We start from the raw sequence: 16152 nt of genomic DNA on the forward strand, positions 1-16152 counted from the left end.
ACTTTTTCATTTATCTCTGTGCTTTAGATTTTTCTATAATCCACTCCTGAACTAGAGAAAAGAAAATATTTCTAAAGGAGATATCTGACTAAGTGATACTCCTATTTAAAGATTTAATGGTTCCTCATGGTCATTAGTATAGAATACAAATTCCTTCCATGAATTTGCTCACATTCTTGCCTCTAATTAACTTTTTAACCTTTATCTCACCACTGTCTCCCATTCCCCACTCACATTATATTTTTATTTTTGACCTATGCTATACAGATGCAGTTTCCTTTGCATAAACTACCATGTGCTGCTCCTTAATTAGGCAAAATTTCACTCATCTGCAAATTTTCAAGATAAACATTTCATTCTGTTGGCTTTCCTAAATTCTCCAGCTCCTTTGTGGTTTTTTTTCATCAATTGGATTATGTGATCTTCCTACTCAATTTCATTTTACCTGGATCCTATATGATTCTATAATTATTTTTTTACCAAACTGTCTAATTATATTGTAAGATTTTGAAGAGAATAACTATGAATCTCTAAACCAAATGTCTAGCATATAATATCTACTCAGTTATACACTAAATTTGTAATAAACAAATCAAAGGACAAAAGGAAATAATAAGAAAGATAAGATTCAAGTTAAAATAATTAACTTGAATTAGATCACAGTTTAGATTCCTATCATTTTATCTATCTTTTGAATTCAGTAGAACATTAATAGTTTTTGACTAATCAAAATCAGTTTGAGAGATTTTTAAGTTTTAATTCCATTTAAAATTTTATATATATATGAAAAACTTGGTCTAAATAGCACCCTCAGGAAACTAAATTTATTTTTTCAAAAAATTTATAATGTGTTTACCTGAATTGCCAAGAACCATCAAGAAGCTATAAAACAAGAACAGAAAGTACAGAATTACAGAATGTGCAATTCTTCCTCCTCAGTGGGGGAAAATTAATAGAGCTAAAGAATGTTCAGGACAGTGTGCATATCAAGCCTAAGAATGAATCAGACGGCAATTCACTTCTAATCCCACTCTAGAAATAAAAAAGAATCTTTAACATTTGGAAAAAGAAATAGAGAAATTTAGAAAACTAAGTTCTGTAGGCAGCGAATTTATAGATTTTTTCTAAGGTCACAAAAATTGGAAACAAGCAAAAAAAATTAAAAAGGGGGTATTAGAATAATCTCAATAGCATTCTTTCTGTTAATTTCTAGGTGGGGCCATAAGATAAACTCAACCTAAAAAACTCAATATCATATCATGAACTATGTAATGTTTTTGAACAACCAACAATAAAAATTAATTTAAAAAAAAAACAACTCAATATCATCTTGTGAAAGAATGAAATGTTTCCACATTTGACCAATTTTGGTATGTACTATTTTCTGGAATGTATTTCATGTATTCTGAAGTTTCACCCATATCACTCTTGATTAGATTTTGTCCACATTGACCTCTAAAAGATATCAGAAATGATAATACAGTAAATAGCACATTAATGATGTGGCTCAGTGGTGGAGTGCTTGCCAATATGATCTTCAATCTTTAGATCTCATTAATGATGAGAATATTTTTTTAACCCAAATCTCAAAATGAAATACCCTTCATCATGTATGTTAGTCTGCTGAAATATGCATCACTAGACTTATCTTTTTTTGGCCAATCTGATATTCAATCTTTAGATCTCATAGCTTACAGTCTAGGATGAATTTGGGTACCAGGTCATGTTTGGCCAACACCTCTAAACCACCAGCTCATGGGCTCAACAGGGGTTACTAACATCTCACACTCTGGTTCCACACTGAACTGCACACCTGGTTCCTGCACTGCAGATGTACAATAGGATTCATGGATTGTACACTAGTTCTTGAATTTCCAAAATTCTCCTGGCCATCAGAAGCTGAGATGCTTACATCTTATCCTGGATTGCCTAGTGTTGGCTGACAATTGGCTTACCTGGGACATGCTGATTCCTAACACTTTCCAAGTTTTTCACATATTAATACTGTTAATATTTTTAAAAAAACTGTAAAATGTGGCAAATTAGTCAACAATCATCGCTCAGTATCCATCAGAGATTGGTTCTCTCATGGATACACAAATCTGTACATGCTCAAGTTCCTTACATAAAATAGCATACTATCTGCCTAAAACCTACACACAAGTTCTCATACTTTTACACGGTATTGTTTAGAAAATAACTACGCAGAACAAGTCTGTACATTTTAGGTACAAATAGAATTTCTTTTTCAAATATTTTAATTTGCATTGGGTTAAATCCACAGATACAGAATCTGGGATAGGAAGAGTCAACTATATTTGAAAAATAGTATTTAATTTAATTATTATATTTTACCCTTAGATTTTAATTATCTAGTTGATTTCCTTTATCTTCCTATGTAGCTATGCTATGTTTTTATACTGTAGGTTAATCTGTGGTCAATTGTTTTTATTAATAGGAAATCTATGAAGATGCAGAATATTTTATATAATTTTTCAAAGATAGTTTTAAGTTAATATTTAACAGATAAAATGCTGAATGAATGTTCTCTCTCAAGAATGCATAGCTATATAGTAATTTCTTTACCAAAATAAAGAGTTTTGATGATGAAAAGTTTATTTTATGTGATAAAAAACAATTTTGTTGGGCGCTGTGGCACACACCTGTAATCCCAGTGGCTCAATAGGCTAAGGCAGGAGAATCACAAGTTAAAGTCAGTCTCAGCAACTTATCAAGGCCCTAAGCAACTCAACAAGACTCTGTTTCTAAATAAAATATAAAAAAAGTGCTGAGGATATGAGTCAGTGGTAAAGTCCCTGGTACCAAAAATAAATAAATAAATAAAAATTAAAAAGGAATAATCTGCAAGTTCTGTTTGTTGCAGCAATTAATTTCCAGTTACTAAATTTAAAAAAACAAGTCTCTTAAAATCTTGTTCATAAGAAAGCCATTATTTTTACAGTTTTTGAATTGCCCCTAGAAATCATGAATGAGCAGTTCTGTCTTTCATTATTAGCATTGAAACTGAGATTTCTTGAATTTTTGGAAAATTTACTTAACATTTATTGTCAAAAATATTCATACAAAATATGCTTGGAGTTCTTCAAATTTATCCTTATTAAATATGTGAATTTCCCATAACATTTGCGAATTTGATACAACATTTTATACATGCCTTACAATTTGAAATAATAAAACTTCACTTTTCTATTGCTTCAGAATAATATTTATGTGTACCCAGATCAAAATTTTCAGTTCTTCAAACATGCCATTTTATTTCAAGATCTCTCTGAATTTTCTATTATTCTGGTAAAGAAATTACTATATAGCTATGCATTCTTGAGAGAGAACATTCATTAAGCATTTTATATATTCTGTTAAACAAATAAAAAATAAAAGAAGCTTGAATTTCTTACCAATGCAACTTTTATCATAGAATGCTCTTAGTTGTGCATTGCAGTTATACAAAATATATAACTTTAGAAATAGACAATAGTATTTGATCTAATGACATTTAAAAGAGAAAAAAACTTGAAATGAATTTAGATTATGTTTAATTTAATTGGTTTTCAGTTTTCTGACTTGTAATTAAATTTAAAAGCTTCATTTAAAAATCATTCTATGTATTTATTTATTGGTACTGGGGATTGAACTCAGGGGCATTTGACCACTGAGCCATCTCCCCAGCCACATTCCGTATTTTATTTAGAGACTGGGTCTCGCTGAGTTGCTTAGTACCTCACTTTTGCTGAGGCTAGCTCTAAACTCCCAATCCTCCTGCCTCAAACTCTTGAGCAGCTGGGATTACAGGTGCATGCCACTGCACCCATCTAAAACTCATTCTTATATTACTTAAATAATCCTGGCAAATTTGACCATTTCACCTTCATACTTAAAGAATTTTATAAAAGCTTTAAAGATGGCTAAAGAAAATGACTTTATTACATTGACTTTATTACTTTATTAAAATCTGGGGTGTGAGAATCTCAACCCAATTAGTGAATTGATCTCTGATGGAATTAACTCAGTGGTAACTGAAGTGGTAGGGTTTGGTTGGATGTGAGAACTGAGTGCATGGCTTTGGGATATACACATTTTGTATCTGAAGAGTGGAGTGTTTCCTGATCACCATAATGTGAGCTGTTTCCCTCCACCACCCTCTTCTGCCATGATATTATGCCTCACCTCAAGCCCTGAGGAATGGAGCCAGCCTTCTATGGACTAAGACCTCTGAAACTGCGAGCCCTCAAATAAACTTTTCCTCCTTACACTTGTTCTGGTCAGATCCTTTAGTCACAGCACCAAAAAAGCTGATTAAAACACAAAGGGTTTCTTTCAACAACCAGACCCTAGGCCCACTCAATTTTCCATGTTTGCAAATATGCTCTCTTAAAGGATATGATAAAATAATCTAACATGCAAATAATGAATAATATTTTGTCACTACTTATAGAAGAGAGGGGTTTAGTTTAATTTTGTTCCAGAATAAATCCTTCTCAAACTTATCTCTAATGTAGAATTCTTTAAGGAATCAGTGAACAGATAAGGGAAATATTTCATAGGATGGATTTAATCTTCATATAAAAAGAGAATGTTGCATACAGGCACAGAGCAAGGCAGCAGGTTGAAATTACATCACATCAGCAGTACCTACAATACTTAAATACAAGCTGGTTCTATCAATATATACCCTGGGTTGACTTATATGTCACCTTTATTTATGCTGCAAGGTAATATAAGTAGTTGTCTGCAGCCAATACATTTCTCCTATATAAACTAAGATGAAGAAAATCAAAACAAAGGAAAGAGCTACAATTTGTTATTTAGCTCTTTCTTAGAAGCAATTTGATTAAGATTAAGTAACTCCATTACATGTGTTATGGTTTAGATATGAGGTGTCGGCTAAAAGTTCACGTGTGAGGTAATATGAGAGTATTCAGAGGTGAAATATTGGATTTTGAGAGTTATAACATGATCACTGATGGGGATTGATTGGACAGTAACTGTATGCATATTCGGTATGACTGGAAGAAGTAGGTCACTGAGGGTATGACTTGGGGGTCTATATTTTTTTCTTAGTGAGTAGAGCTTACTCTCTGTTTCCTGGTTGCCATATTCTGATCTGTTTTCCTCTGTCAGGTCCTCTGCCATGTGTTCTGCTTCACCTTGGGCCCAGAGCTATGGAGTTGGCCAACCATGTACTGAACCTCTGAATACATAAGCCAAAATAATCTTTTCCTCCTCTAAATTGTTATTCTTATATTTTTTGGTCACAGCTATTAAAAACTAACTAAAACAACAGGAGAGTGAAACGGAAAGAATTTCAATTAAATGTTATCTTTTTTATACTTCACTGGTGTTTTAATGGAATTATGTACTTTACTGACGTGCCTAGGTGAAGCATATCTAAAGACTGGCAACATTGGGTTTTATGTGTTCCTCATTAAATTTCTCCATGGTAAGTGAGAGGCAAACAGTGATAAGAATTTGTGCATTGACTATTTGTTGAAATAAATTAAATCTGTCTTGTTACTTTATACACTTTGAATTCATATTGTATCTCTCCTGATATTACCGGAATGTCATTTTGATCAATGTTTTCTCAAATAAGAAATCACAGTAAGGACCAAGATGTTCCAATACTAGGCATCAAGCTCTTCTTATTGCTTAAAAGTAATGTTTAAAAATTAGAAAACACTATCTCTAATTTTTTAAAAAGATTTCTGGGGTAAATATGAAAGAAACAACAATATCAAGAATCAATTGTATTTATAGCATAAACAAAATTTTTATCAGTAAATAGAAAATATAGTGCAACAAAATTCTACCCTCATATTTGGAATGGTAAACTTTCTAGTTAGAGTAACCCATTAGCAGAACATAAATTATTAATATATTCTAATGAAGTTTTTGTTGATATTTCAATGCCTATAAATGAATAAATGGAGACAGATTTCATGAATAATTACAACATTTTAAAACACCAGACCACACTTCAAAACAAATTCAGGTTTTTGAGTTAATTACTACAATAGCTATATTTCAAAAAGTATTTATATATGGCATATAATAAATAGTCATCTGATGATCTGGCATATACACAATTCAATTTGTCAACACTTAAATTTAATGAAGAATCTAACTTACCGGTGGATCAGCCCCCTTAGAACCAGTCAGCCCTCCTGTTAGGGATTCGATATCCTGAAAAGGGGAGAGGTGTGATTGTAAAATGGCTACTCAATAGTATGGAGCATTCCCCAGTCCCACAGCATAATACTATCTTCAATTGTAATGTTAGGGCAGTTCAGCAACTCTTCTTCTTTTACAATCTGACATACAATTAGTATTACACAAATAGGTTGTATCTAAAGATATATATAATTTTTTTCGTCTCTGTAGAGTCTGTAGTATATACATATATACTTGTGTTTGTGTATGTGTGTATATATGCATATACACACAGAGGTTATTAGTGAATACACACACACACACACACACACACACACACACATATATATATATATATGTATATATATATGGATTAATTATTCTGGAAATATGCAAATAAAATGGGACAAGACAGGAAAATAGATGTTACATCTTTAAAAATCAAAGTGAGAGCAGAATAGGAAAAAAATTACCTTGAATTGTCATAACATAAATCTTATGGAAAATGCCTAACCTACAAAATTTTTAAATTATCTATGATCTACTCTATTACTATATAGAGAGAGGATACAAGGAGATAAAGATTAGCTGTTCTGTTATAAAGATCAATTTCTAATCTCGAATGAGTAACCACAGAAGGTCATGCCTGAGTAATGACTATAGTTGTCAAGGTGATCATAAGTAGGGAAATAGGTAATATTGTGATAAGCTGTGGAGGCTTTGCCCTCTTTATAGGGACAACCACAACTAAATCTTATCACTAATGTGGCTTTGGTGTTAGGCATGCCAATAATTAGATTTTTCAGAAGAAACTAGAATTTGATGTTTTAAAATAAAATCTCGCTAGTTTTTAAAAATGTTTCCATGGTGGATTACAGTTACACATAAAATTAGGGTTTGTTTTCACATAATCATTCAAGCATGGACTATAATTTGATCCATTACAGTCCACAGTACCACCTATCTCCCACATTTTAATGTTTGTAATTAATTTAAACCTCTCATCAATCACAGTGAAAAAATAAACACATCACACACACATAAAAAATAAAACAAAACAAATCAACTCTTGTCTGTTCAAAGGCTGCTGGATAGGAGTTTAGAACTACATTGGAGAATTACACTTTTTACTAAAATAGCTCTTTCTTATGACCCTGATCACTTCTTACCTGTTTGCATATGGTTTAAATGGGAGGGACAAGTAATCTAGGTAAATAACATTGCAGTAAGAAAGTAAAAAAGAAAGATAAAATCAAGATTGAAGTAAAAGAAAATTGATGTCTTTGATTAGAGAAACAACAAACACTTTGAAATTATTTAAGTGAATTAATAACATAGGTATCTTTTTTGAAATTACCTATGGGGGCTTTTCTGAGGGAGGCCCAGACACCCTCCTTGTGACAGTCATCCTAACAGCTAAACACCTCTTCACCCTCAATATGATTAGGCCACTGGCAGAAGCTTGGCTTGCTAGTCCTAAGAGGAGTCATGACTGTGCTCAGCTGGTCTTCTAAGAGAGGAAGTTAGAGGCCAATCTTCAGGGTGGCATGTATAGATCCGGGCTTCTGCTATTGCTTCTCCAGGATCTTGGTAAGCTGATGTTCTATTTCCTTTGGCAAGAGGAGAAAGGAGCTGGTATTATGAACATGTGCCCCTGCCATTAGGAATCAATAAAGTTTGACCAAGTAAGAAAAGAAGACTGCTCTGTCTTGGGATTCTCTCCTATGTTACTATTCACTCAGAACTTCACCATATCATTTTCTCCTGGCATATAAGGAATAGCAAATCTTTATTTGTGGTGTTGGGGACTGAATCTAGGGCCCCACACTTGCTAGGCAAATGTTCTACCACTGAGCTACATCCCCAGATGCAGAATGGGAGATCTGTACAATACATAAGGGGCTGAGATAGGATGTTACTGAAACACTAAAGGCCGGAGAGGAGGAAGTGTGGTGTTATGTTTCCATGTGGAGATGCTGACTTTGAGTGGAACTCAATAGATGATAAATTTCTTTGTGCATATTATATTGAGTGTCATAAATGATAAGGCAACCACAAGGATGATTCACCAAGATAATTATTAAGTTGTCTTTTTAATAATAGACACCACACCTACACACTAACATATAGTATGTATAAGTATACAGACATAGATACACATCCCCCTTATCCAGAAAGCTTTTGAGGAACTACCCCTTTTCTTCCCCCACCCTAGTTTTAAAAGAGGCTTGTAGCTGGGTGTGGAGGTGCAAGCCTACAATCCCAGTGGCTCAGGAGGCTGAGGCAGGAGGATCAGGAGTTCAAAGCCAGCCTCCGCAACTCAGGGAGGCCCTACACAACTTAACAAGACCCTGTCTTTAAATAAAATATAAAAAAGGGCTGAAGATGTGGCTCAGTGATTTCGTGCTCTAGGGTTCAATTCCTGATATCAAAAAAACAACAAAAAGAGTTGTAAAAATGACTTCAACTATTCAACTGTTAAAGGAGTCTGCCATAAAATAAAGATGATATAGAATCTGGTAGTCTGTCCTAGAGTATTTTATTTGAGTAATGTTTGAAACTAGATGTTCTCTTTGCCTTGAACTCAGTTTAAGACTGCTTTCTGGCTCTCAAAAGCCAAAATGTCCCCATTAATATATCTCTATTTTTAGGTCTATTTGTAGAGGACCTTTCCTCATCTTCCTGTTGAAATTGCTTATTCCAATGTCACACACACCAAAAGGAATCAAATCATTTAAATTATCTGATCTTAAATGTTATTTATTTATCTTAATGTTCTTATTAAGTAATGTAAGTATGCCCCATGTAATAAAAGAATGAGATATATTTATAAATTAGCAAATAAAATGAATAACCTAATTGAATTCAAAGACAAAATGTAACTTCAAATTTGTTTTAGAATTCCATGCAAGGTTTGACATTAGGTATCAAATGGCTAAAAGGTAAGATTAATACAAATCAGAATACTCAGTTTATCATACTTGATAAATATCCCTGTTGTGACAATGACAAAATCAAAAATCTATTTATAGGAAAGATTATTACCAACCATATTTAAAATGAAGTAAAATGATGTTAAATACATTTTGAGATAATATATGTCTGTCTTCACAGGCATAGGAAGGCATATATGTTATATTAGCAATTAGAATTCTAATGCAACTATGAGAAAATGTAGAAATCAATTCAGGTAACAAACATTTTAAGAATTTAGTTCATAAAATTTGTAATTATTTTTTACAAAAATCTTGAACAGTCTTTGTTATAATAGATAAGTGTGCCCATTTTCCGATTTTTAAGAATTTTAAACTTTTCATGTTAATCATGATCTTGAAAAAAAAGAATTTCAATGAGTGAAAAAAAGGTATTGATATGTGTTGTTTTTAAAAGTGTTGAATTTAACAAAAACCATGACTTTATGATTCTAAAGAGTCCATAAATGTGCATTTTATCCCCTTAACTCATTCAATTATAAAACAATTTCTGAGCTTATGTTCTATTTTTGTAAAGCAAGTAAGAGTGTCCTACTTGGAAAGAAGCCCAAGTCAAACATGGCTTATCATTTGATGCAAAAAGAATTTTGTTCAGGTGTGAATAATGAACAAATGTGCATGAATGCATAACAAGATAATGGGTAAAATAAACAAATCTTTTGAGGAACTATGAAGCTATACATTGCTATAACCCTTAAATGATAACTAAAAATAAGTCAATTTTTTTGAATGTTATGAAATATTTTATCTGTAAAAGTAAAATATTTGACAATGCCACAGTGTTACTTAAATGTATTTTTCTATGCCCAACAACAGTTAGGATATCAAATAGTAAAAGCATTGGCTTTCTAGAAAGTTTTAAAAATTACTATTGTAATGTTATTTGATTAAAGCAAAACCAAACTTTTATTTATATGGTATACTGTGTATAGTTCATCATTTGCATCTAATAGCTAATAAAATAACTACTACTTACTAAATATTTATTATGTGCCAGTTGTAAATGCTTTGTACTCATTAATGCTAACTTCTTAATAAGCAAGTTATTTCTTTTCTACTTAGGAAGATAGATAATATACCCAATAGCATGGCACATAGCTTTTAAGAAGTAGGATTACAAAACATGTTTATAAGACACCATACCCATGCTTTTCAATATCTGTACTAGAGGAACAGCTTCACCTTATACCTGGTGGCTTTTGATATGTCCACATTGGCTTTGTAAGCAAGACTAAACCATGAGCTGACCCATATCTGGATTCTATGTCCTGAGGGCTGCCCTGTACATTGCAAGGAAGGTAGTCTTAGAGGGAGCTTCTAAATAGATGTTTTTCCTCAGCCTCCTGGGCACTAAAGAGGCATGGGGCTGCCCATCTTGCACCTTCCCATACTGGTTCCATCTACAGTAAATAAGCCCACTTAGATGCAGTATGGAATTGGCTGCCCCCTAACAGAGAAGCCTATCTCTCTTTTTTCCTGATATCTGGTTCATCCAGTTTATGGTTGTCCTGTGAGTTTGGAATCCAAGGCCAGAATTTAAGTGAGACAGGTAGGTGCCTATGGTACAAAATTTAAGGAATCATACATGCTAAGGTACCTTGAATGATCTTAAGAGTGAGAGCCTCCTTAAATTTAATGCCCTAAAAACCACCTTTGTCTCATCCTATTCTGGACCCTTCTAGGGTCTTGGGAACTGAAACCATGGTGGACTTCCTTTTGCCATTTGGATTCATTGTCTCCTTACCACTTGGATCTACAGAAGGGTGGCAAGCTAACCTAGTAACTACATCATATCATTGCTCAGGGCTCTATGCCAGTAATGCATATTCTCCATGAAAGGGGTTGCTAACTTCTACACACACGAACAAAACAAAACAGGATCTATTAATTATACAATCAACTTTATTTCGATAAAAATTTATTAATGAAACTTCCATTTCCCTTCCCAAGTTATGAAATATCTAAGTGAAGCTATTAGGCAGTCTCCTTGACGCAGTTGTAAAGTTGGTTTCTTTAACTGGAAAGCTCTTTACTGGGATAGAATTCTGGCCCATGAATCAGAAGCATAGGGCTTAGGAAGGCTGAATTGCAAAAGTGGGGCAATCAGCATCAGAGCTCTAAGTAGAATGGGATTGAAGAGCAGCTTGAGGCATGGTATCATCTCCACACAGGTTAAGATTAAACTCCAAATATGGAGTTTAATCTTAATCTATGCACCTCCTCCTCATGGTCCCTTTCTCTAAGAATTACCATATTTTTATTTGACATATAGTTCTAATGATGAAGCTATAGGAATCAATCTTGAGATTTTTTTTAGTGTAAGTCAGTCATTTGGTTCAAATATTGTAAATCCTTCTTCCTCTGTGTAGAGGTGGAGAAAATCAGAATATTAGGATTTGAAGTCTTTCTCAGAGATATGTAATTCTTACTTTTAATCCCTAAAGACTACAATAAACCAGTAATTGTAATTGTACAATTGTACAGTAATTGTAAAGGAAAAGTTGATAAAAATTGTTTAGGTATCAAATACAATAAAAATGAAGAAAATTTGAATGATAGTCAATTGAATTTACATCACCTATACCTCAAGACCCTGCTTATCTGATAGTGAAATTTAAGGTTAATAGCTATTACTAAAAAATCACTTTATATAACATGAAAATATCTAAAACATTGCAATAATTGGTTATTTATACATTATAATAGGCTAGATTATGTTTCCCCAAAATTCATATTTAAGTTCCAACCCCCAGTACCCCCATACATAATCTTTGGAGACAAGGCCTTTTAATGAGGTAATTAAACTGACTAATTCAGTACGATTGATTTCCTTATAAGAAGAGGAGAAGATAGACACCAGCAATGTTGGCACACAGCAAAGGAAAGAGATCTCAGAAGAAACAAATTTGCCAAAATCTTGATCTTGGGATTCTAGTTTCTATAACTCTTAGAAAATACATCTCTGTTTATTAAGCCATCCAGTCTGTATTATTTTGTTATTGCATCTCTAGGAAACGAATGCATGCATATTTGCAATTTGGAGATAATTTAGGGATTCTTTGGGGAAAGTTATCATATTTTAATAAAAAATATATTAGAGTTAATCAAGTAATCTATCCAAAACTACATCAATGTCAGTGGAATTAACATAAAATAGTAAAATAACCATTTTTATTGAATTGTTATATTGAGAATTTGATTCAGTCTTTAAAATATTCAATAAAGGGCTGGGGATGTGGCTCAAACGGTAGCACGCTCACCTGGCATGCACCGGGCACTGGGTTCGATCCTCAGTACCACTTAAAAAAAAAAATAAAGATGTTGTGTCCACCAAAAACTAAAAAATAAATATTAAAAAATTCTCTCTCTCTCTCTCTAAATAAATAAATAAATAAATATTCAATGAGGTACTTTATGTTTGTAGAGTTTATAAAATTTGTCCTATTCATAATATCAAAATTAAGCATTTATTTTATCCCCTGTATTGGAAAATTCTTCAAAACTTCCCTCTTCTACTATTTCTTCTTAGTGTACCTGTTGTTGCCAATGCATTATCGTGACTCATTTAATTGTTTAAATCTATTCACTGGTGTTTTTCATCTTCCTATTAAGGTAGGCTTAACAGGTTTGACCTCTATAATCTTCTTGAAATACTCTTTTTCCCTTGGTTTCCACTTACTTTCTTCCTCTATAAGTTTTTATTTTGTACCATGGTTCTACATACTACATATGCTGATGAATTCTGAGTTTCTATCTTCAACTTCAACTTACCCTCTGAAATCCATACTGCTTACCCCAATCTCCACTTGGATACATTTTTGTCATCTAAAACTTCATTAAGTTAATGTGAAGTCAAACCTTTTTTTGACCTTATCTTCTCCAAATTAGTTTCCATCCCAGTGATCTCCCTCTTATTAAATGGCATTATCGGTCACTCAATTGTTTATGTCCAAATTCTTCAGCTTATACCACTATGACTCTTTTAAAGATATAGCTTCAATATGACTCTATGTCCACTCTTACTATCCCAGTCCCTTAGTCTACATCAACAAGATCTTTCCCTTAAACTAAAGAAATTACTCCTGGTTGTTTATGAATCTATTCTTTTCTCCTCCTCCATCATATAGTCTCCACAATAGCAGTCAGGTCTACTAAAATATAAATTATATCTGTTTACTCTCTTTTCCAAAACTGTTGAATGGCTTTCCATCAATCTTAAAGAATGCAACTCAGACCTCTTACTTTGTCCTGACATAGCCTGTATGATCTTACTGTCAGCCATTTCTCTGATCCAATCTTTTACAATTCTCCTTCTCTTGTGCCATTCCAGTCATATTAGCTTCATTATTGCTCAAAAATCAATGTAAATATGTCTCCTATCTCAGAGCCTTTGCATACACTTTTTAACACTGCTTATGGCACACATTCCCTAGACATCTTTCTGGTTTGTAAGCTCACTCAACTTTATTTGGATCACAGTTTAAATATCAAAACATGAGCACAAGCTTCTTTAACTGTCTAAATCAGCAAAGTTTTCACCTGGAAAATTTGCAAACTCAAAGACTTCATAGAAGAGTGTTTAATAAAGGGATAATTTATAGAGGCATGAATAATTTAATGGATATATTGGAATGGTGAAGCACAGGGCTTGGCAAAAAAGGTAACCATCCCTTCACCTAACACTGTAAGGTACAAGAACAATGTTGCTAAGGGCCAGCAAGAGGCCTCTGCCTCTAGCTAAAGCTTGCCATACAATAGGTTCAATAAAGACCTGTTGAATGAGTGAATAAAAGAATGGAAGCATGTAATTCCCATTTAGTACATAAAAATGCTGAGGCTGAGGGTATACATGATGAAGTTATTTCTTGTTTTTTATATAAATGCATCACTTTGAAAGCATAGCTAAAGGGATTAGTGTTTGTACAACAAATCTTTATAAAAGGCCTAAATGAACATAATAATGAATTACTTGCTTGAGATTGTATATCTGGTGAACACTGAAAGGAACTTTGAAGCCCCAAGCCTCATAACCCTCAGCCTTTCCATTCCATCTTGCATCCACTAATGAGAGGACTTTCTAAAGGAAAAAGTTCTAAACTCAGCACAATCTCATCTTGAAGCAATACATTTCTATATATCCCAGCGTTTCTAGCTCATAGGAAGGGAAAAAATATAAAGTGACTTAATGCACAATACATTAAATGTATCTTCTGATGAAATATATTCAATATCTCAGATTAAAGTCCTGATTCTCTAATTACCATACAATGAATAAATCAATGCTTTAAAAATGTCCCTAATGTGTATTCTAGTATAATTAAGAGGTTCAAATATATTAAATTAAAAATCAATAATATTCATTTTTAAGAAACATCTCATAGTATGTAGCTTCACAGCATGGGGAATGAGTAACAGAAGACAAAATTTCTTTTAAAAAAATCATTCAATTTGTCATATAATGCTTAATGGAAACAATCTTTCTACAGAACACCAGCTCCTCAAGGCAAGCATCCAAATAATAAAGCTGGGTTTGTTAATGAGGCATCTTCCTCCTCTACCAGGCTGAAGCTGTTAGTGTTTCCTTGGCAACTTTACAGGGTAAATTTCCTGGGAGGCAGAGAAGAAAAACACACACACCAATCTTATAAATCTTTCCTATAGAAGCCAAAAGGAACTCAAATTAATCATCTTTAAAAATAAAAAAAAGGAAATTCCATTTTTCCTTTACTTTGAAAATATTAATTTTCTGAATTTTTCTGTTGCCCATACAATTAATTCCTTTCAACAAAGGGTGAGCACATATTGTGAAGGAGGCACTATTATGTTCATGAGAGGCTACCATGATAAATAAATCTAGGCCAAAAACTTTCATAGTGTTCAGAGTCAAGTCTGGAATCAGAATTACAGACAATTTCGTCAATATATTGTATAATAAGCATGGGGCACCCACTGAATCTGCTATGTAAAATCCAAAGATTATGACTGACTTCAAGAGTTTGTCAATTGGCAGAATAATATGGGAACACTGTGAAAAGATTCTGAGAAATAAAGTGTTTAAATGATAATAGAGAGGAATTATAGAAGTAAATTTTTATAGAATGAAAACAAGTTTGAGAATTTGACACTCCCAAGATTTAATTTTATTTTTGAATGCATATAGGGCAAGTTTGCCTAGGCACTTGGTTGGGTAACATAAAAATTAGTCTTTATTGAGCATTTACTCTAATAAATCCCATGTTAAAAACTGTATTAAATAGTGTCTTAGCTCCCTTAACTGTTAGTATTTCTACCTTTTTGAAGATGGTGAAACTTTGCAGGTTTTAATGACTTGACAAAAGTCACACAATGTTCAATCCATAACCGACATCTCAGGGATTTAGAATAACTATGCTCACTTTAAAAATTTGAAGATTGAAGAAAAATAAGAGGGAAAACCTCTTGCCATGTCATGGACTTGGGAGAAAATGAACATACTTGCTCAGTGTTTGAAGAATGAATCAAATTGTAAGCAGAACATTGCTCTGCAAAGATTGACAGTCTCTGATGGAACAAAGCATATGCTTGATTGGATATCATATTTTTGGGATATGGGTTAATCACATTATTTAGCAAAAAAAAGTGAGATTCCAAATATGTTGGCTCTATATTTCTAATTTTAAAGTATTTTCTAAATATCCCAATCTAAGTAGGAAATATATGTAACAAAGACACAATTGTGTCAGCAGTGCTTAGAATAGGGTTTTCCCAAAAGAAAAAAAAAAGAACCAGAGATTTTGGTTCTACCTTTTCCAAGGAGTGCCTTCTCTGAAGCACTTTCCTTTCTGAGACGTTTTTGGTGTAGCTTCTTATTTATTCCTTTCCATAGTTAGATGAAGAGAATCTTTTATGAACTCCTCACTTGGTCTCAATGAGCTCCTTTCCCAACTTTTACATATGGATGTATTCTTCTTATCTCAAACTTAGCATGTCTCAATAACACACTGTCTCTCTT

General features: G+C 33.0%; 1 protein-coding gene across 9 annotated transcripts in view; it reads right to left on the reverse strand.

Annotated features, from left to right (window-relative positions):
- Ppfia2 (PPFI scaffold protein A2) overlaps window positions 1-16152 on the reverse strand; it is a 448465-nt gene that overhangs the window by 361235 nt on the left and 71078 nt on the right. For 8 of the 9 annotated variants that reach the window (XM_076853182.1, XM_076853162.1, XM_076853160.1 and 5 more), the window contains one exon: window positions 6148-6201. The exons of the other annotated variant lie outside the window; for it this stretch is intronic. In XM_076853182.1, the coding sequence (XP_076709297.1) occupies window positions 6148-6201 (54 nt within the window). The remainder of the gene's footprint in view (window positions 1-6147; window positions 6202-16152) is intronic. 9 annotated transcript variants of the gene reach the window in all.

The sequence above is a fragment of the Callospermophilus lateralis genome, chromosome 4 (assembly GCF_048772815.1).
Source record: "Callospermophilus lateralis isolate mCalLat2 chromosome 4, mCalLat2.hap1, whole genome shotgun sequence".
Lineage (NCBI taxonomy): Eukaryota > Metazoa > Chordata > Mammalia > Rodentia > Sciuridae > Callospermophilus > Callospermophilus lateralis.